Source organism: Falco peregrinus, chromosome 6, assembly GCF_023634155.1.
Source record: "Falco peregrinus isolate bFalPer1 chromosome 6, bFalPer1.pri, whole genome shotgun sequence".
Taxonomy (NCBI): Eukaryota; Metazoa; Chordata; class Aves; order Falconiformes; family Falconidae; genus Falco; species Falco peregrinus.
This window is the reverse complement of record NC_073726.1, coordinates 33,587,572-33,608,596: the sequence shown is the minus strand read 5'-3', so window position 1 is coordinate 33,608,596 and position 21,025 is coordinate 33,587,572. Positions and strand designations below refer to the sequence as shown.

The window sequence follows — 21,025 nt, the reverse complement described above, 5'->3', positions numbered from 1 at the left end:
TAACCTCTCTTTTATATAAATGAAAAATTATCTTATCCTCTACCACTTGTCCTCAAAAATCAGTATTCACTTAGACTAAGATATCTGCTGACTTTGTTTACTTTTTAGTTGGGGGCTAATATGAATAAGATACTACAAAAGGTTTTGTAAAGAAGGGCTGATCATCTGTCTCTCAAACTCCCCTTTCCAAGCAGTTCAGTAAGTTCAAGGAAAATGTAGCAAAATAGAGTAAGAAATATTTTCATTCTCTTGGTTTGGGTGTGTTTTTTCAGTCCAGGCATGTGTGACATTCAGCATGGGATTGGTGGCACTCAATCTTCCCCAAGAGAATATAACAGGCTTCTTAGTGTGATGCAGTCAAATAGTAGCTGGGTGCTTACAATTAGTCAAATGTAATTCTGTTGATCTCAAGAATGGTCTGGTAGCCAGCTATAATAATGTTGAGTATCTTCCACTATTAAAAGTCAAACTGATCTGTCACCCAAAATTATTTGGCATTTCATGTAAGACCACTTAAAGTGCAGGCTTTTCAACAGGCAGAAGGTGCATTTTGCTGTAGCACAGAATTGTTTGCTATTAAATCTGTGATAACCCAGGCAGGAAGCAGTTGTCCATGCCATATAAGTAGCTAGTCAGTCATTTAATTTTTTTCTTAAACATTGTTGCTGTTACCGCATTTTATGTTTTGCATTAAGTTTCTCCTGTGAAAGTAACTATTACTGTTGCAACATACATGAAAATGGGGAACATAGTTTCTTAAACTTTAAAAATGATGATGAAAAATGGCATGAAAAGGTTTTTAACTATACTTCGTATATGCTGTTTGAATGTAGAGTTCTGTTTTGAGATGTTGAGTTTATTGGCACTTGATTACAGAGAAATAAAACAATGTTATTAAAATAGTGCATTTGCTTTTATGATTTTCAGCAAGAGAAAATAAGAGCTTGCAAGCTCTGCACATTTTTCCAGAAGTATTTGTTCATGGTTTCATATTGAACTGTTTGTGTGCTTTAGCTTCTTACTATAGATCAAATACTATTAATGTGCTCATACACTTTGAGCTAGAAATCTAATGACCACTTAGAATAAAAATAAGACTTTGTATAGAAAAGAGTGGTTCAGCTAATGTTCTCTTGCAGAGTTTATCAGTATTTGTATTTTTTCCCCATTATGTTCCTGTTAAATGCTCCCACAGATGTGTGAGCCTAGATGTTTTATACCAAAAACAATCTCTGTTTGTTTTGCAGAAACTTGTGTTTGGGTTTAATATCTATTGCTATAAAGGACACTTTGCACTGGCTTTGTTATAAATGTGTCCAAGGGCATCTAGGTAGTGTTAAAAGTAGTAGCGTCTTAGCCTGTCATCTTGCAGTGATTACAATATGTGTATCATTTCTTGGCATCTTGTATTTGGCTATAGCAAAATTGTTTCATTCATATAAAGTTTCTGTTACATTCCTGAAAGCGGAAGCAGGCCACTCATATGTATTTGAAAATCTCTTTAAAAGCAGTGGTAAAAAAATCCATTCTTGCCTTTGCTATTGCAATGGAGTAACATTGCATACTAATACTTCATTTATAACTGCATAGAAAGTCTTTGAATTTCTTCTGCCTCTACAAAAGCAAAAGGTGGGCTGTGTACTGTTTTTGTTCCTCTGTGATACCATTCAGTGCTCTCTCTAGAGCTGCACGGAAATGGAGTCTTGTTAAAAAAAAATTAAGTCAGTCATTAGTGATATAAAAGTGAAATTTAATGGAGGTATGTTGAGTATGTTTAGTTCTATCCTTTCTGGCACCAGTAGCCCTGTGTCATCCAAGGCTGGAGTCGTAACTTTGAATATGATGTCTTGGGAAGGGTACCGTGTTAATGTAACTTAAAGTTGCTGCCTTTTGTTTTGTTTTAAATACTTCAAGCCATGAAACTAAGGAAAAGTAGCTAAGGTCCACAGGTAGAGAAGTATATGATCAGTTATGACTAGGAGAACAAAATCTGACACATAGTAATCCTTGCATTGTGATTTTTAGTTCTGTTGAGACTGAATAAGCTGCTTCTGCTTGTAGTGAACTTGAGTAAATTCCAGGTATGCTGAAATTATGTTCAATAACCATTATGAACATGGGTATTAAACATTAATGATATTAACAGTTGCTTTTGTGACTTCTGGAAGATTGATTCCTTGTGCTCAAAGTGTTACAATTTCATTATCAGAAGACTAACTTTTCTGTTAGTTTTATTCACTGAGATCATTCAGAGTGAAGTTGTGTGCATTGTGAAATAGTGCAGCATGAAATATGCTGAGTCTTGCTTAGGAAAATTTGTTGGATATGTTTGAGAACATGCTTTTTTCTTCACTATTTCTCATCATTCATTGAGTAACTGATAAGAAAAAAATAGTATACATATGGAATAATTATATTTGTTGAGGGTTGGCCAAAGTAATAATTACTTCTGGCTTTCTTCAACTATTCACAGGAGAGGATGGGCAGACTGTGACACAGGTATGCATTCTTTATGCCTGGTCACTTTATGCCCATGGAGTTTGATTATGTTGCTGAAAGTGAAATGTATCTGAAGTTCACATGGAAGAGGTGGGATTTATATTTTTTTTAACTACACCAGTAATATAGCCATAACTGCCTAGACAATTTAAGGCTTTGAAACATATGCAAGAGCTCAATTTCTCTTGTCTCTCAACATCACTGTTAACAGTTCATTAACCAACTCCTGAGTTACCCTTTTGCTGTTGGAGACAAAACTGTCTTGCTGTTTAGCACAAATAACATGAGAATGTATGAAAGATTTTGTTAGTACTTAACCACCATAGTTTATGGGAATGAGACTTCCAAAGATAAAAAGGATCATTTTTATGCTAATTGCGTTTCCAGTTGAAACAGCTTTGATTGGAGTTACAGTGATGAGGGAGTGAGCTCGTGATTTACCTACTGTTTGTTGGCATGGTGATGTTCTTGCTGAAGAGAGATTCCTTCCCAGTATTGTGGCCAATTTTTTTTATTAATCACGCAGTAAAGCTGGCAGTGTCTATTTCTAAGAGTTGATGTGCTTGCAGACAAAAGATTAAAAAATGCATTACATACTTAAAATGCAAAAAGGCTTCTAGGATACTATTTCTGAATGTATTACATTAAGAATATCTTTAACCTGCAATGACAAATAAAGCATTACAGGTTAGTTACTGAAATGGCTTAGAGACTATGATTTAGAGACTATGTGCAAGAAATGAGCTTGCACAATGGTATTTTTGCCCTGGAAGAAATAGTCCCATTTCTTTCAGAACAAGGAAACGTCAATAATGTGCTTTAATTTTATTCCATATTGATGTTTGTTGCATCACCCTCTAGAATTCACCTAGATGCTGAAAATTTTTTTGGTTAATACATCAGTCTCTTTTGAGGATTTGAATCTTTTTCTCCATTCCTCTTTCTGGAAGGCCATAGAGCCCTTTATGACAACATTTTAAGTATGAGTATGCTAAGTGTCCGAAATAGATGACTTTCTCATTTTGTAATCTAACAGTGTGTCATGAAGTTTGGGAGAAGGCAAGGTGAAGTCAACTGCAGCAAATTGATGGAAGACAACTGTAGGTAGTATGTGGGAGAAGAGTGCTGCTTATCAAGAAACCAAACTGCATCAGATTCAGTGTTGTATTTAATTGCAGAGAGCCTGCTGTTTCCAGGAAGAGGAGCAAATTGTTGTAAATTCCTAACCTTTTTTGCCAGACAGATTTGTCTGTCTAAATCCTTAAGTCCTCATGTGACAATTTAATAAATTGAAGACTTAATAAATTGTACCTCGCATGTTACATCATTTGTAATCAGTTATGATTGAGTTCAAGATACCAAAATAAATTGCTGGGAACAGGCAAACTGATGGTGACTTAAAAAGTTGCTGTATACCTCATTCTCAGTTCAACTTTTGGAAAGTGTTTTGTTTTCCTGGGAAGGCTCTTCTGATGTGTTGCAGAAGTTCATGATTGTTTTGTGGCCAAGCAGTAGGAAGTACCTATGACTTGCAGTTTGCCCTCCGGTGGGGAGGGGAAGTCTATGATGCTATGCGTGGAGAAGGAATCCCTTCCTGCTACCCCTTGTTATATCTGAACCCATGCAGTAGTCTTTGCCCAGGACCTTGCAGCAGTGTATGGGTGAATTCTAGAGGTGGTATTTGTAAACATCAGTGGAGCATAATCAGAGGTTCCTATTAGGGCTTATGCAGGGGCACTGGTGACAGAATTCTGCCTTAGTGGGCTGCAGAGTCGATTCACAAGCTTGCCACACCTCTCATTTTCACATCTCTTGAGCCAAGTTCTTCAAAAAGCAGCATCACATTTTCTGTAAGACTAGAAATTTGCTTTAAGTAAAATAGAAAAACCACTCAAACAATCCCCCACCAAACCCACAAAGAACACCTCCCTGCCACACCTCCCCATGCTGGGGCAGTGCTGCTTGGTTATACCTATCTTAGTAGCCTGGTCTAACAAAAACTTGACTGGTTGTCAGTGGCTGCTTTCAAGGAGGTTCATTTTGTGTTGTGTAGTTAACTTGATAGGATGCTCATCTAAATAACTTGTACAGTTTACCATAGCTGACCAATAGTAATGTTGTGGTTTAACCCCAGTAGGCTACTGAGCCCCACACAGCTGCTCGCGCTCTCTCTCTCTCCCAGTGGGATGGGGAAATGAACCAGAAGGGTAAAAGTTATGCACTGATATAAAGACAGATTAATAAGGAAAACAGAAGCTGTATGTTCAAGCAAAGTAAAATAAGGAATGAATTTACTACTTCCCATGGGCAGGCAGGTGTTCAGCCATCTCCAGGACAGCAGGGCTCCATCATACCAAACAGTTACTTGGGAAGACAAATCCATAACTCCAAATGCCCCTGTTCCTTTTGCTTGCCCCAGCTTTTATTGCTGAGCACAGTGTCATGTGAAATCTCTTTAGTTAGTTAGGGTCAGTTGTCGTGGCTGTGTCCACTTTCAGCTTCTTGTCCACCCCCAGCCTCCTCGCTGGCAGGACAGTGTAAGAATGCTCTGTAACGCTGTGTAAGCATTGCTCATCAATAGCTAAAATCTAGGCATGTTATCAACACTGTTTTGCTCACAAATCCAAAATTTAGCGCCATTGGAGCTACTGTGGAGGAGCTTAATTTGATCCTGTCCAAAACTAATACATGTAAGGAAAATCCTAATCCATTACATGAAAGGTTTACATGATTGACTCTTACACTTCATAGATGTTAGCATTATTGTCCTTTTACATTCTGTTTCTTTCAAATAACTTAAGTATTTTAGTAATATAATTCCTGCTTGCTGTGTGGTACTACTTAGTTAAGCAGGATGAGATTTAGCTCAACTCAGCCTTAGGCACTACGCTTTTTTAGCTGGTGACTACTAAGCCTAGTAGCAGAGCTGTAGGTCAATAATTTCTTACGTTATGGCTTTAGTTAGTTCTTTAAATAAAGGTAGCAGGCATGTCTGCAGTAGGAAGGGTAATCATAACAGCTGACTGGAGTAGAACATCTTGTCGAGGAAGGTGTGTTTTGTTATTTTATAAGAATCGCTTTCCAGGTTACCTCCAGATGTTGTAATATGCTAACGTGATGTTGCATTGCAGTAAGATCAGGATTTGCTGTCTTGCTTTCAGATACCCTTCTTTCCTCCATCTCTTCTACTACTCTTTCTTGGCTGACCTGCCTTTAGTAGTGTTAACTGTCGCAGTGGCCCTTTCAGCCGGGAGGGGGAAGAGTCAGGAATGGTACATGTTAAGCCATTTGAACAAGCACTCATAGGGCCACGCTGCTGATACAGACTTGGATTTGGGAGATAGTGTGCCTCAAAACTGGCTGGGCTTTAGACCCTTATCAGTTTTCCTGGCAGTTATGTGTGTCTGAGTATGTGAATCTTATTTAGCTGGTTGCATACTTTTAAAGTCTTCATAAACGTCTTCCCCCCACGCCAACTGATTAAAACCAAAGCTTTGTTGTCAAAATTATTCATGACTGTTGCTTTACTACTCAGTCTGAGGGACGAAATTTTACAGGCTTGTTGCTAATCAGTATGTGCTGCATGCAAGTCTTTGTTCTGATGTTTTGTAATGTCTGGAAAGATTATAGGTGTGACAGCAATTTCTAGCATTTTTCTTAATTTCTAATGCAACTTTCCTAAGAAATTGAAAGCAATACATTTTAAGTAAGCTGTTACATTTAGTACTTCTTTTTTAATAGTTACCAGCTACTTTATGTGCTTCAAACCTGTGATAGGTTTGGAAAGCATTCCTGAGGAATCTATTCAAATACATGAAAGAAAAAGAATATTAACTACCCTGGAAAAAAGGTCTCTGCATCAGTTACACAAGCTGATCAAGTGGTGTGAAATGGCCTTAAGTAATCTGAGGCTGTCTGTTCTGCAGAAAGTAGAACATAGAAGCCATGTAAGAAAAACTTGCCTTAATTCCAACTTTGAGAGACTGTTCTGACTTCTGCTAGAGCAGAATTTTATGTCGCAGGCATTGACCTTGATTTCAAGGTGTGCCCACACGTCGGTCTCCTCCTTGAAACTTGAGAAATCCCTAGGGTTGTACAGGTTTTGAAATGTAATCTTTACTTGCCCTTTGTTATTTAGTGGTGGAGTTAGTCCTACGTGAGATGCCTAGGTGATATTTATGCTTCCTGATTTGTTTCAACTTTCAAAATATATGCAGAATTTCTTTTCAAATGAAGGTAGCTCACATTTAACAGTCATCTTTAATGAAAGAATTAATTTCTATTAAAGTGCAAAACAGAAAATGGTACTGACTTTTATCAGGAAGATGGCCATTTTTTATCTGAGAAGAAAAATGGGGAGTGTTTGACTTCTGTTAGTATCTGTAATTGACCCAATGATCTTGTCATCGGCTGAATTTTAGGAAGATACTGTAAGATCAGTTGGCTAAGCTATGTTGGTCTTCAAGAGATGGAAAGGAAGGAGAACACTGATGGGAGAAACAAATGTAGTGGAGTCCCTGGGAAGAGAAGAGTTTTAGTTACACTTTGTTTACTATTGATCAATATTTTGCCTTGCTCTGCTGTGTAGTTTTCTGTGGAGGCAAGTTTTCTGTGAAATCTTGAATTTATTAATAAAACTTCTGCCAGTGGAAGCTGCTTGTTGCAAGAGATCTGTAATCATATATAAGTAAAAAGTAAAGTTTCTTCTTTGTTTCCTTTCGGTTGAAGCTTTTGGATTGTGACTAAGTATGGTGTTTGCTGAATGTATTTGTGTCTAAGGTAGCGGCTTTGAAAAATCTTATTTTCTTCTTCAAGGTATGGAATATACGAACGATGTAGAGAATTGGTGGAAGCAGGTTATGATGTACGACAACCAGACAAAGAAAACGTAACGCTTCTCCACTGGGCTGCAATCAACAACAGGATAGATCTGGTGAAGTATGTATTACATAAACTAATCATGTCCTTAAAAATGTTGATTTTTTTTTTAAGGCATTAAATAATACTAAATCTCTTAAAAATCTCGAGTTTTGGTTTTGAAATTTGGAGGAGGAGGGAGAAGTTAAAATACCTAATGTGCATTTTGGCAGCAATGTTTTGATGACCCAATTAACAGAAATAAAACCTGTTATATGTCCAGAAGTCAAGCTCAGACTCTTCTCTGATGAGATAAACCTGTGGAACAGCCATTCAGCTGCATATGCAATTTCTTTATACCATGATATACTTGTTGAAATACCAAATTTATTTTTTGAAGAGGAAAAGTTTGATGTGAGATGATAGTGGAAGGTTTGATTAAGAAAGATTAATATGATGCCAGGAGCAATTCCTACTTCATTCAGCATTTTGAGAAGTTCTAACTTAAATAACTTTGCATTTTAAAAACACAGCTGTTACAAAAGGTTACATTGCAGCACCTCTCCTTGCAAGTAATAACAAAATCTTTAATAGTGGGAGCTGTGGGATTTGGAGGGTTTTTTGCTTTTCAGTTTATAAAATCTGGAACATAATATTTGAGACTGTGTTTTAAACCCTATTTTTATCCTTCAGAACATGGATAGCTTAAGGGGTAATTCTTAGTACTTGCTGTTTTACAAATCATTAGTGTGTATAGAACATGTTTGGGTTTTGTTCTCCACTTGTAACAAAACAATGAATTAAGTACATGCAAGTAAGTCCAAATACACAAAAAATATCATTGAATCAGCAGGTTTCTAGAATATTTGACATAAACTGCACATCTTCAATCAGTTCACTTTTCAATTGGTATAAATGTCATGTCTTCAATCGGTCCACTTTTCAAAACAGTCCTTATTAGTAAATGTGTACACTTACACATAAAAACAAATGCAAAACCTTCATTTAAGCACATTCTCCCTATGTATGTCCATCACCAGCACCTTTATCAGAGCAGATCTTAAGTTTCTAGAAGATTTCAGGGTAACGTTTCTCATCTTGTTTTTAAAGGACTTTCTGTGTCCTGATGCAGTTCTCTTAAAGGAAGGTTAAATAAAGATAAGTAAATAGATAAAAATTTAGATCTGATGAGAAGGAACTTTGGGCCCTAGGGGATAGGAAGCTAACGGTGAACCAGCAATGCAGCCTTGCGGTCAATGGTATACCGGGCAGCATTAAGAAAAACATTGCCAGCATGTTGAGGGTGTGGTGATCCTCCTGTCCAGCTGCTGAAGCTGGATGCCTGTGTGAAGTTGTGGGTTCCCTTTTGCAGGAAAGATAGGGACTTACTGGGGTGAGTCCAGTGCAGGGTCTCAAAGATGGTTAAGGGACTAGAACATCTTACATGTTCTAGTCCCCTCTAGAGAGGGGGTTGAAAGAGCTTGGACGACAGTCAAGAGAAGAGAAGACTTATCTTGTCAATGTAAGATCCTCAAGGAGGATCGTAGCAATGTATGCAAGTCCCTGAGATACCTGGTAACATAATATCTGGTAATATATAATGCCTGGGATCTTACCAATGTATGTAAACACCTGATGAGAGGGTGTAAAGGAGGCAAGAGCCAGACTTTTTTCAGTAGTGCCCAGGGCAGACAAGAGGCAGAGGAGACACAAATTGAAACACACATGAAATTCCATCTAAACATTAGGAAATACTTATTTTACTGTGTGGGTGACTGAGCACTGGCACAGGTTGCCTGTAGAGGCTGAGAACTCTCCATCCTTGGATATATCAAAACCCAACTGGACATGGTCCTAGCCAACGTCATCTAGCTGCTTTGATCAGGGATGGTTGGGCTAGATGATCTCCAAAGGCCCCTTCCAAACTAAACAATTCTGTGAAATAATTTAGTGATTCTGAAAGATTTTATTTTTTTATTAGACACAACAGATAGCACAACAGGTTTCATGTCTCTGTTGTGGGTAGAAGCGTTTCATGGAAACCATAATTCTGCATTTGGTATCTTCCTTTCATTATAAGATAGGTAACCCGTGTGCTTTCTGGCACGCTAAAAGAGAGCCTCTTGCAGAAGTGATGCAGGACCCTGGCTTACCTTTATAACCTTTTTTGTGAGAGTACATTTTAGACCTTACTGTTTTCTTCCTTTTCATTCAGTTTTCCTTCAGGGTTGTCCTGGGTCTTTGTGGCTAGCATTTTACAATTTACAACTGAAATAACTGAAATGCATAATTTTTTTCAGATAGCAGTTTTTCTTTAAGAAAAGTACAGCATCTAAAAGCAGTTATGATATTTCAAGCTCACTTTTTCATCCATCTCAAATTCTTAACGAATTATGTGCAATGAATTGTTCATCTTATTTGAGCTGTTGGAAGGCATATTTGCATTACAGATATTCCATCTTTTGGATATGTCTTTACATGGTCCGAAAAGTAAAAGGCTTTGAGACAGCTATCATCATTTGAAAATATCAGAATGTCACAAGGCATTTGGAAAAATAAGCCTGTATTGTGGATGACGTTTCTGTATGTGTATTTTCTGTATTAGCTTCACAGTGCAGTGAATCTATCTGTGTGATTTTTGTTTATGACTTAATGCTTTAGTTCACTAGCATTTTATGTATTCTGCTACTTTTTCTTTAAAAGAAAAAAAAAAAAGAAACCAAAACAAACCAAATACAACTGCCCAGAAAAATTTGCTTGAGGATCTTCTGTCATTCACAGAGTAAAATCAGACCAGATTTTAAGTTCCCGGTTAGTCCTCTTTTGAAGCTAAATTTGTGAAAGAAGTACTTTAACATGTGAGTATTTTGTGGTATATTTTACCTTTTTTGTCCCCTCCAAGTGTGTTGCTAACAATTTCCTGCTGTAGCAATTATATTGGACATAGGATTGGTTGAAAATCAAAATGTCACATTCAGGTAGATGGAAGTCTGTGCTTAGATCTCTATCTGAATTTCCACTTAGGTCTTTATTATATGTTAGGAAGATCTCTCCACCTGCGTTTGAGTGCTGGAAACTTGTTCTCAGAATTTTAATGCAACATAACTTTAATTGCACCAGCTATATCTTTTTCAGGTTATATTAGTGAGCCCTGATAATTTAATGTTCTTTAATGTGTCTAATTCTTCATTTTCCTCAACAATATATCAAAGGTGGTGTTCCTTCTTGATGCATCTTTACCACTGTGACATACTGTGTTGCATTTTCTTCCTGCTGTTTACTAGAGTGCATGGGACTACTGATGTGTTTAAATGTATCTGAGATTCATTCCTCCTGATGCAGTTCTTATGCTCTAAGTTCACCTATCTTCAGGGGGTCTTGATTTATTTTAGTTTATATCACCCATCATGCTGAGTGCTCTCTCACTATTTTGTGAGACACTGGTTTATTCTGTTTCCTTAGATTGAAATTATTCTGGGGTTTTGTTTTGCTTTGATCCTATCACATCTTTCCACAAGTCTCCACTCTATTTCCGCATTCAGCATAGATCACAGTGAAAGCCATTGATACATTATAAGGAAAACTGAAACACCTGTTCTTATTTCTATAGGATTGGGGATGAGTGTCAGACATACAAAACATAATTCTTTTTTCATCATGACACTGATCTATTGATCTCTCTTCAGCTCAGTTTTGTAAAAATTAAAACATTGGCCTCATCTCTCTGCAGTTCCCTACTGCCTGGATTTCCCCATTCCTTGTGTCAAACTTTCTCCATACAAGAACTTCTGTTCTACTTTTCCTCCTTCTAGCAACAGTGACTGCATGCATTTTGATTCCACAAGCATGGAATGCAAGCTGGGGCAGTTTTAAAATATCTGGCAAAGACTTAGTGATCCTAACGTAAAGATCAGTGGAAGTATTTTCTTCTTAAGGAGACCTCTTATCAGATCTGCTTACTTTGAATGTCAGTAGATTGCTCAAATAGGACTTGCACACCTGGCATCTTCTAGTGTGGAAGCTTCAATGACTCACTGAGAGTAGAATCACAGAGTTCCTCCTTTCTCCAGGGACATTCTCACAAAGCAGAAAATTCCTTCTGCAAGATCTGCCTAGACAAAGAGATTGTGTGGTCTGGTTTTGCAGAAAAATCTCACTGTTTATGTGTACTGAGACTGAAATACAGTGATAAATCTCAACTTAGGCTAAGAACACCCTTAAGGGAACATAAAATGTTATTTCAGTATACCATCTGGCAGGAGGTTGCCACCTTGTCTTTTCCCAGTTGTCAAATTGCAAGTTCTCCTTTCTAAATAAAACACACTAACCAGTAAGCAGTGCTGCTGCTCAGTAGAATTTCAACATATTCTGTGTTCCTGTGGGGATCAGTGTTTGGATGAAGACAATCTGTATACCTCCCCATGAGTGGCTGTCACATCAGCAAGATGGATCCAAGCTTTGACTGTGAATTTCTGTGTTATCTTTTATTTAGACATGATTTCCTTGGGAACTCCTTCACAAGGCAATCTAAATAGCTTCTCAGTGTCTTTTTCAAATTTGTTCTTTGGTAGCTGTACTTCACAATAACAAAATTACATTGTCCCTTTACCTTATGTACGTCTCGTCTTTTCACCTACATGGGACCAAGACTTTCTTTGGTTGTTCTCATTGAGAAATCCAAAAGCTTAACTTCAGCACAGAGATTTTGCAATTTTGTTCCTTTGGTATTGAAGACCAGCGGAGTGGACTGTCCAACATTCATCAGAGCAGATCTTGTTTGTCATATAAACCAGAGTTTGTATGACTTCAGCATGTCTGCTAAAGTACTTCATTGTGTCTGGTGGCTCTAAAGCAAATGTATGAAAGGACATTTCCTTTAGATGTTTTCCGTGTGGACAGGTATAGCTGATGCATTTTTCAGTTTCTGTTCCTAAAGGTTTTGGGCTGATTTTGAAGTTTGCGCTGTCTGAATCAATAAGCACAAAAGAACAAGAAGGTAGTTACTTAGAGTAATGTTTTTCAAAGTGTTCTGTTTGTTGCCCTTCTTCTTGCTGTGTCTTGAAACACTTAGAGGAAATTGAGGTGCCAGAAACTCAGTGCTGAAGATTTGAAGGACAGTTTGTGTGGGTGGGAGAGCAGCACTCATATATAGTGATGCGTATTTTGAAAGCAAAAAGTCTGCAGGTGCAGATACTTGAAATGTGCAAGCACTTGGGAATCTATAGCTACATAGTACTTTTCAAAGGTCTGTTAGCTTGTATAGTAGTGGATGAAAAACTAGAAACCTTCTGGGAAGGTGTGTTTTTAAAAAACATTGATTTCTTTGTGAGCTGTGCATTTTCTTTACAAAGGACAGTATAGTGTCCTATATAAAAAAGCAAGGAAAACAGTTCACAGAAACAGTACAAATTACTATGAATATGAGTTGCTGCAGTTGAACATGGGTGACTTGTTTTGTTTCTACAAGTAGCTTGTCTTTTTATGGATGTTCTTCAGGGAAAAATAATTTCTAGCCCATCATTTAGAAGTATTTTTTAAATACTCAAGACGTTTTTGTCTTTTGATTAGTAACAATTGAGAAGTCCATAAAAGTCTTAGTACTAGGCTAAACACATAACTTAAGTGTGAGCTCTTGGAATGATGACTTCAGCAGGGCTATTCCATACATGCTGCAAGTTGAATTGTATATAATTTTGCTATTCGGCCAAATGTGCTAGTCTTTAGCTAACATTTAGCTAAATATGCTAGTCTTCTGCCAGCATATTCTTTTACCAATAATTCAGAGTTCTTAATGCAGCAACCCCTCAATATTTTAAAAGGATCCATTTAATTTAATACTCCTGTGGCAGCACAGTTTATACCAATATATGTAGCAATTACTCTGTTTTACCTTAGAACCAAACTAGGAAATCTCAGCATGTTTAAAACACAGTAGGAAGCATCCCTACTGTCCCAACCCACATCAAAAAGGCAAAAAATTGCATGTGTGACCCCTAAAAAGGAAGGTTATACGAAGGCAAGGAAAGGTTCTGGTCTTCGGGTCTGTAACTGTCTGTGTTGCGTAACATCAAACATGCTTACTGTGTGTCATTTATGTTATCCAAGACAAGCAATAATGTTTACTATTTCTGTTATTCCAGATACTATATATCAAAAGGTGCTATTGTCGATCAGCTTGGAGGAGATTTAAATTCTACCCCACTTCACTGGGCAACAAGGTAGGGAAAAGTCTTCTGGAATTTTCTTTTCCTGTGTTTTTGCTCAGCTTGGAATTTGCTACTGATTGGTTTATGAAATTGCTATATTTTATGAGGGTACTTTGTACAAGAATTAATTCAGTCATTGATAACTGGGCACACTGTGAATGGGGAATGTTTGAGCTACAGGAGCTTTCAGCATATGGTTCAGTTTTTGCCTTGACTCTTTCTAATGTAGAGGAAGATGATTGCTATGATAAGACAAGGAGTAAAGTAAAATCAGAGTCTGTAGTCACCTTGGTTTACTCTTATTTTGGAGATCTTTCTTTTGTCAGTCTCCTGAAGTTCAGCGACATTTGTGCAGATGGGGCTTGGGATGATTTTGTGTGACATTGTCCTTGCAGTGTTCTATTACATGTGTCGATTCTTTTTAAAGATGCACGTAAAATCAGATTTACGTGGTAGAAGGTGGTCTGAGAATGATGAATGGCTGGGAAAATGGAAGACAACCTTTGAGTAGTAGCTGCTCCTTCAGACAACCACCTAGAAATAGGCGAGAAAGGAACACTGTCCATATTAATATTTTTAACTGTAGACTGTAAAAGGTGACATAGAAAATTAGCTTTTAGAACATTTAATGTATGAAAATGATTATTTTTTTTAACTAAAAATTAAGACTTGCTCATTAGCCTCTGTTAAATGCTTTAGCTTATGCAATTCTTTTTGTTACAGATCATACTCAAGTTCTGTGTTAACAGTACAAAAGCTTGATTAAATTTCTTGGTGTTTGTACCTGTAATCTGTTCTATGAAGCATTGTCTGAAGCTGCTTCTGACGGATGGAAAAGGTCTTTCTGCTCATGTCAAAAACTCTGTACTGACAGTTAGGCACTGTGTCTACAAGAAGGATATACCTAGGCTCATTATGCCAAAAAGATGCTTAAGCTTTTAATGTAATGTGGAGGAAGTGCAGGCCTTCAGTTTTCCTTTTTTTTCTTCCTATTTTTATTTCACTACTATTTTTGATAGTAGAAGGATAAACCATCTGCCCCACAGAAAGTGAGAGTATGTAGCCAGTTTGGCATCTCTTAAAACAGTAGGTTTCATATGTGCATTGGAAGACACTACAGTAGACTAGATTTCTGTACTAAGAACTTAGGGGGTTTTGTTGACTAGGCAGTACACAACACCCTTAAGTGAATTGCATGTGATGAATCCATTGGCTGCGTAGAATTTGTTCATATGCTTACTAAGATCACGACAGTTGTTTTCAAAATATGAGTCGAAGTGTGGAAGCTTCACTAGTATAATTAACTGCTAAACATATTTGTTGTATTAAAATATTCATATTTAAATAGTTTTTCTGTATGTAGTTATTCAGTTGTTTGTTTTTTGTGTTTTGTTACATTTAGACAGGGTCACTTATCCATGGTTGTACAGCTGATGAAATATGGGGCAGATCCGTCGCTAATTGATGGAGAAGGATGTAGCTGTATTCATTTGGCTGCCCAGTTTGGACATACTTCAATTGTTGCTTATCTGATAGCAAAGGGACAGGTAAATTTTAAGTAATATAATATTTAAATTGATTCTACTCAAAATTGGAGTAGGAAAATGATTGAAGCCTATACCTATCATTCAGAAAATGCAAAATACTTGCCTTACTAAGTATAAAAATAATTCAATGTCTTTTATTGTAGACTACAGTATTGATGTGCCACCTGCCAGACTTAATTTCCTCTGATAGTGGTCTGAGTACTTTGGCTTTAATTCACACCTGTCTAGTGTAGTATATGGAAATTCTAGCAGTTATTCTTTTACATTCTTTAGTTCTAATTAATTTAATCTTTAAATGTTAACAGTGATGATGATAGCAAATATTTTAGAATTCTTCACAGAATCATCAGGTTATACATGGGTAAAGAATCTAATGAAAGAGTTGACATAGGTCATGACTTTTTTTACACCTCAGTCTGCAACTTTTATTTATTGCTGTTACTAATTTTGTGTTTAAATAACAAAAACCAAAACAACCTAAAACCTTCTTGGTAGGCTCTTATGTTACTGCTAGATCTGTAAAGTGTGTATAGCATATGTACTCATTACTTGTTGTCTCCCATCCTTCATTCTGTATGCCAATGTTCATGTTCACCTTTATGCTACTCACTCTATTATAATTTGTAGATTTATTCACCCACAGAAATGTGCCTGAAGCACAAATTTTATTTACTTTGTAAACCGTATAGAAAAGTCAAAGCCCTCCGCTTGTTTTACAGTCTTGCTAATGCTGTTCACACTTTGGTATTCTGCTTATTCTTTGAACCAGCAAGTGAGATATGATCCAATGAGTCAGATAGAATATGACTATGGAATCAGTGGCTGTGGTCTGTGTAAAACAAATACTAAATTTGTTGCAGAAAATTATTTGTGCCTTTACATGCAGAGAAAAACCAAACTATTGCTCCATGCAGTATTCAGTCTGTATCTGAGAACTGTTTGGTGAAAAAGTATTTAGTGTATGCTAGAGAGTAAGCTAGGCATAAGAAGTGACTGATCATATATAATTGCTGTTTTGTAAGAGATAATGATTAGAGAGAAATGCTTTTTCATCAGGAACAAGTTTTGTATTTTGTTCACAAATTACGTATAATTGTATGTGGGTTTTATGTTACCAGACAGATCTTGCAGATGTTATACAAGTGTGTACTTGTTTAAAACATAGCATTAATGAAGTATAAACGTCCTTTAAAATATTCTACTGTGATTATGAAATCTCCCTGTAAATGTTTGTTTGTCCTCATGTTTATATACATATTTATCCTATTCAGCTGAGCATGTAATACCTCAATCTGAAAGAAGCTGTGTCTTTACATGTGTACATACATAAACACATGAAACTTGCTTTAAATTTTAAAACCTATTATCTTGGAAACAGCTCTCCTTATCAGTAACTTTTAAAAGAATGATTCTTATTGAATCCTCCAAATGTTATCAAGTATGATTTTTGTATCCTTTTCGTGCCATAAGTTTGAATTAATTTTAACAGTAATTTTTGGCAGTACTTCAGAAAGTCCAACTTTAAAATTATGTATTGATTTTTATGTTTAAAATACAGTAATATCAATAGCATTGTAATAACAATCCCTAAACTCATAGCTCTCTAGCTATACTGCATAGAACTGCAGAAACTAAGGGAAATAAATGTTTCTACTTCTTATTTTCCTTTAATAAGTACATACGAGGTCATTAATCCCCCCACATCCTTTGTGATGCCATGAATTGGGTTTGGAAAGTTGAACTGCTTTTGCTTGTGTGGGCTTACCATATATACTACTTGCAAATTTTTTTTGCCTTTTTGTCTTTATAGAGACCAGGTTCTCTTATATCCAAAGAATAGACTTGCCCTTGTTCTGAACCTAATTGTAGTACCTGTGTCGTAAATGACAACTAAATAAATGTCAAAATAAAGGTCAGTGTAGGCTGTTGTGCTTTGTTAGTTCTTCTTAAAGTTCCTTTGAAAGGGGATCTGCCTCAGCCCATGTTGTACCTTAATATGAGTAATAACTGCAGCCTGCCTAGGTAATTTATGTGCAGGGAATAGTCTGGAGCTCATGGCTTGTTTGTTGTTTTGGTTTTTTTTTTTCCTTTTAGCTAAGTGTCACCTAGTGTGCAAAGTGTACTTTTGATTTGTCAGGTGGAATCACTGAAGGAATCGTTTTATTTACATCCAGGCAATCAGGTCCCTGCTGTTATGAAGAATTGCTTTTCTATATGAAATGTAAAGATGAAAGAGTGATTGTTCATGTTACAGTAATTAGTACAAACTTCAAAATATGTTGTTCACACAGTGGGACCTGTGAATCAAAGTCATGCCTCTCAAGGATGAATGAGCTTCAGGTTAGGCTGTAGTTCTAATTTCCTTCACGATCTCAGCAACAGGAGGTTAAAATGAGTGCCAGCATTTGCATGGTCCTACTAGGCTCAAAAGGATCTAATCTATACAGGTACTGTGGGCAAGCAGACTTGGATCCTGGTCTCAACGCATGTAACTCTCCCCTGAACAAACAATATGATAAAGTAATGGTTTTCTTTCCATCGACTGCTTTTTATATTTTAGATTTTTTTCTTAAATCAAGCAACGGAGTAAAAGCTCTGAAATGTAAAGTTATCTGCAGGCTAGGGATGTTTTCAAAGCAATTATTTGGAAGAGCTAAATTGGACTTTCTGGAAAACAACTTCCTGGGTCAGGGTAGCAGCACCATGAGCAGGGATCCTGGGGTACTGGGCATTTGGCAGACTACTGGAGTGGAGGAGAAGGTTATGGGGGTGATGGAAAGCAACATCATCCATTTTCTGGGTTTCTGTCCGTAGCTTCTGTAGTAAAAAAAGACTTTACTGAAACACTTTCAGCAACGTTTCCCACTTAAGGACTGAGGGGAGTAGCATAGTAAATACTGACGTAGCGCTCTCGCCTCTGAGGAAAACTGTTCAGGTCTTGCATTATAAGTTAACTTAGAGTAATTTTGTTGGTGATGGTCTGTGGAACTTGGACAGATGTGCTCGAGTCTCATCTGCTCAATGTATTCAGGAATTACTAACTTCTATGTTAGTGAGGCAGGGATCTCAGGATACCTAAATACTTTAGGTAAAGAGCCTTTCTGATGGATCTGAAAGAATTGTCTGGATGGTGCTGTCATTCTGTGGCTATGTGCTGTTAAGTGTAATAATGGTGATTTTTTTTATATTTTTAGCCATCAGTTTAGTCAACACTTGATTGTAGATCAGTTTTATTTCTGGGTAGGTTGTTTTTATTAATGGCTTTTTTAAAAATTAAAAATTTTCTAGCATCCATTAACTTGATATCCAGGTATGTAACTACCTTTGGAATGGAGTGAACTAAGGAAAATTGCCTTGCAGGTGGAAAAATAGATGGAGCTAGCATTCAGTAGGATGTAGGATTCAGGCCATAGTATTTATGCTAATTTGTCAAGTATCTTATTAAATATTGGTGCATTATTTTGGTTTTTTCCTGCTTTTGAGTGCAATAGTACACCACCTGTATGTATCTTTTATGTTGAAGAATAATAGTAACATAGAAATGACTAGTCTTACACAGCGTGACTGTTGCTTAGTTTACAAAATAGATTGGATTGAGTACCTTTTTGCAATAGTGGTGTTTATGTCTGTTTTCATTTTTTAAATACTATTTTATTACGTACTAAATCTTGCTAATTTTTCTCTAGTTGGTTAGTCTTAAAATACTGCTTCTCACTGCAAACCTTGTCTCTACTGGATCTTGAGCATGTTTACTTATCTCACCAATTTTTTTTTGCTTTTGCTTTTTTAGGATGTAGATATGATGGATCAAAATGGAATGACACCTTTAATGTGGGCAGCTTACAGAACACATAGGTAATATCTCGCTGCAGTTTTGACTTTCCCCTGATGTTAGCTAGGTGGTGTATAGTAGTGACTTGTTTTGATTTTTTTAATATTTTTTTTCTTAAACTAGTCAGTGTTCTTTCCACAACTGCCACTTTATCTTTCTTCATTTATGATTGTTGTGAATTAACCCCATTGTGATAAATCAGCCCCACTCAGCCAGTGGAATGGGGAGGAGAATCAGAAGTGTGAAAGTGAGAAAACTCACTGGTTGAGATAAAGACAGTTTAATAGATAAAGCAAAAGCTGCATGCCCAAGCAATGCAAAACAAGGAATGAATTCAGTACTTCCCATGGGCAGGCAGATGTTTAGCCATCTCCAGGACAGCAGGGCTCCATCACACCAAACAGTTACTTGGGAAGCCAAAGAGCATAACTCCAAATGTCCCCCTTTCTCCTACTTCCCCCACCTTTTATGGCTGAGCACAACATTACAAGGTGTGGGACATCCCTTTGGTCAGCTGGGGTCAGCTGTCCCAGCTGTGTCGCCTCCCAGCTTCTTGCCCACCCCCACCCGGCTCGCTGGCGGGGCAGTCTGGGAAATAGAAAAGACATTGATGCTGTGTAAGCAGTGCTCAGTGACAGCTAAAACATGGGTGAGTTATCAACACAGTTTTGGTCACAAGTCCAAAACACAGCACCATAGGCACAACTATGAAGAAATATTAACTTGATCCTAGCCTGCTCAAGAGAGAGGATATTATGCAGAGGTACTCACTTAATACGAAGTGTTCGTTTACAAAGTAAATCTTCCTGTGGAGATGATTGGCAAAAGTTGGTTTAGAATAACAATTCTCCAAAGAGCAAATTTGTCTGAATTAGATTCCTGCCTAGAAGGGACGATCTCCCTCAATTGTTGAGAGGAAAAATGGTTAGCTTTTACAAGTACCTACTATTACCAACATTATTATCCTATTTTATTTTCATCTTTTGGAATGGGAAGTGGGAATATAGCATGTTTTGAAATTTGTTTGTTAGCTGCCAAGTATATAATCGTGTGCATGCTTTTACAAATCTGTTAATATTGTTAGGTTTTGGTAAATGAGAAAACAGAATTGTATTAACAAACGTGTTTTGTGACATTCCATGACAAGGTGTCTTATTGAGCTCCTTGAAAAGTCAAGAGAATTGTGGTTGTGCTTTGGTGGGAGGGGAGTTTGAGCCACTCATAATCATCAGCAAAAAATGTCACTTTGCAATTACATAGTGTACCTGATTAATGTTCTTTATAGAACTCATTAACAGTAAGTCGGTATGTATTTGAGTTTATCTTCTGTAGATCTAACAAGAATTTTCTTTTCTAGTGTGGATCCAACCCGGTTACTACTTACATTTAATGTTTCTGTTAATCTTGGAGACAAATATCATAAAAACACAGCATTGCACTGGGCTGTGCTAGCAGGAAATACTACAGTTATTAGTCTTCTGTTAGAAGCTGGAGCTAATGTTGATGCTCAAAATATAAAGGTAAAAACTTGGTCTGTTTTTTATTGTAAGTGGTTTCAGGCAGAAATAACAGAGCTTATGATAAATCTTAGTAATAGATTGTTATTTGTGGGTGTGGTAGGATCATGAAGACGGAGAAAAAGCCATGCCACTGATGTTTAATTTGGGAATAACTTTTTCCTAACAGTGATGCATAAGCACTAAATCTTCACCTTCAGGATATAAACAATTTGCCAATGGATATGTGCAAATACATGGGAATGGGGTTTAGACTGCATGCGTGAAGACCCATGCGTTTGGATGCAAGATTGGAAATTTGACTGAATGTCTAATAGTGAAGTTCTGGGGTGACTCCCTGTTTGTTGGATGTGAGACATCTCTGTGCTCTTCCAGAGAGGTGACAGATGCTCTAGTATATCTCCCAGTGGCAGTAAGGAAGTTGGGAGACCTAAAAATACCAATAGGAGTAAAATAAGGAAATGGGCTGTCTTTTGCATCAGAACTTTTAAGTTGCCTGATCACTCCACCAGAACCTCTTAATGATGAATCTAGATTCAGCACTGACAGAGTCCATCCCTAGCCAAG

The 21,025-nt window shown here is 37.0% G+C and overlaps 1 protein-coding gene across 3 annotated transcripts in view; it reads left to right on the top strand.

Moving 5' to 3' along the window:
• ZDHHC17 (zinc finger DHHC-type palmitoyltransferase 17) overlaps positions 1-21,025 on the top strand; it is a 71,905-nt gene that overhangs the window by 20,633 nt on the left and 30,247 nt on the right. For all 3 annotated transcript variants that reach the window (XR_008747743.1, XM_055807775.1, XM_055807774.1), the window contains exons 3-7: positions 7,315-7,437; positions 13,497-13,574; positions 14,965-15,109; positions 18,900-18,964; positions 20,299-20,461. Coding sequence is in view for 2 of the 3 variants with exons in the window: in XM_055807775.1 (XP_055663750.1) it covers positions 7,315-7,437; positions 13,497-13,574; positions 14,965-15,109; positions 18,900-18,964; positions 20,299-20,461 (574 nt within the window). In the remaining variant the exon portion in view is untranslated. The remainder of the gene's footprint in view (positions 1-7,314; positions 7,438-13,496; positions 13,575-14,964; positions 15,110-18,899; positions 18,965-20,298; positions 20,462-21,025) is intronic.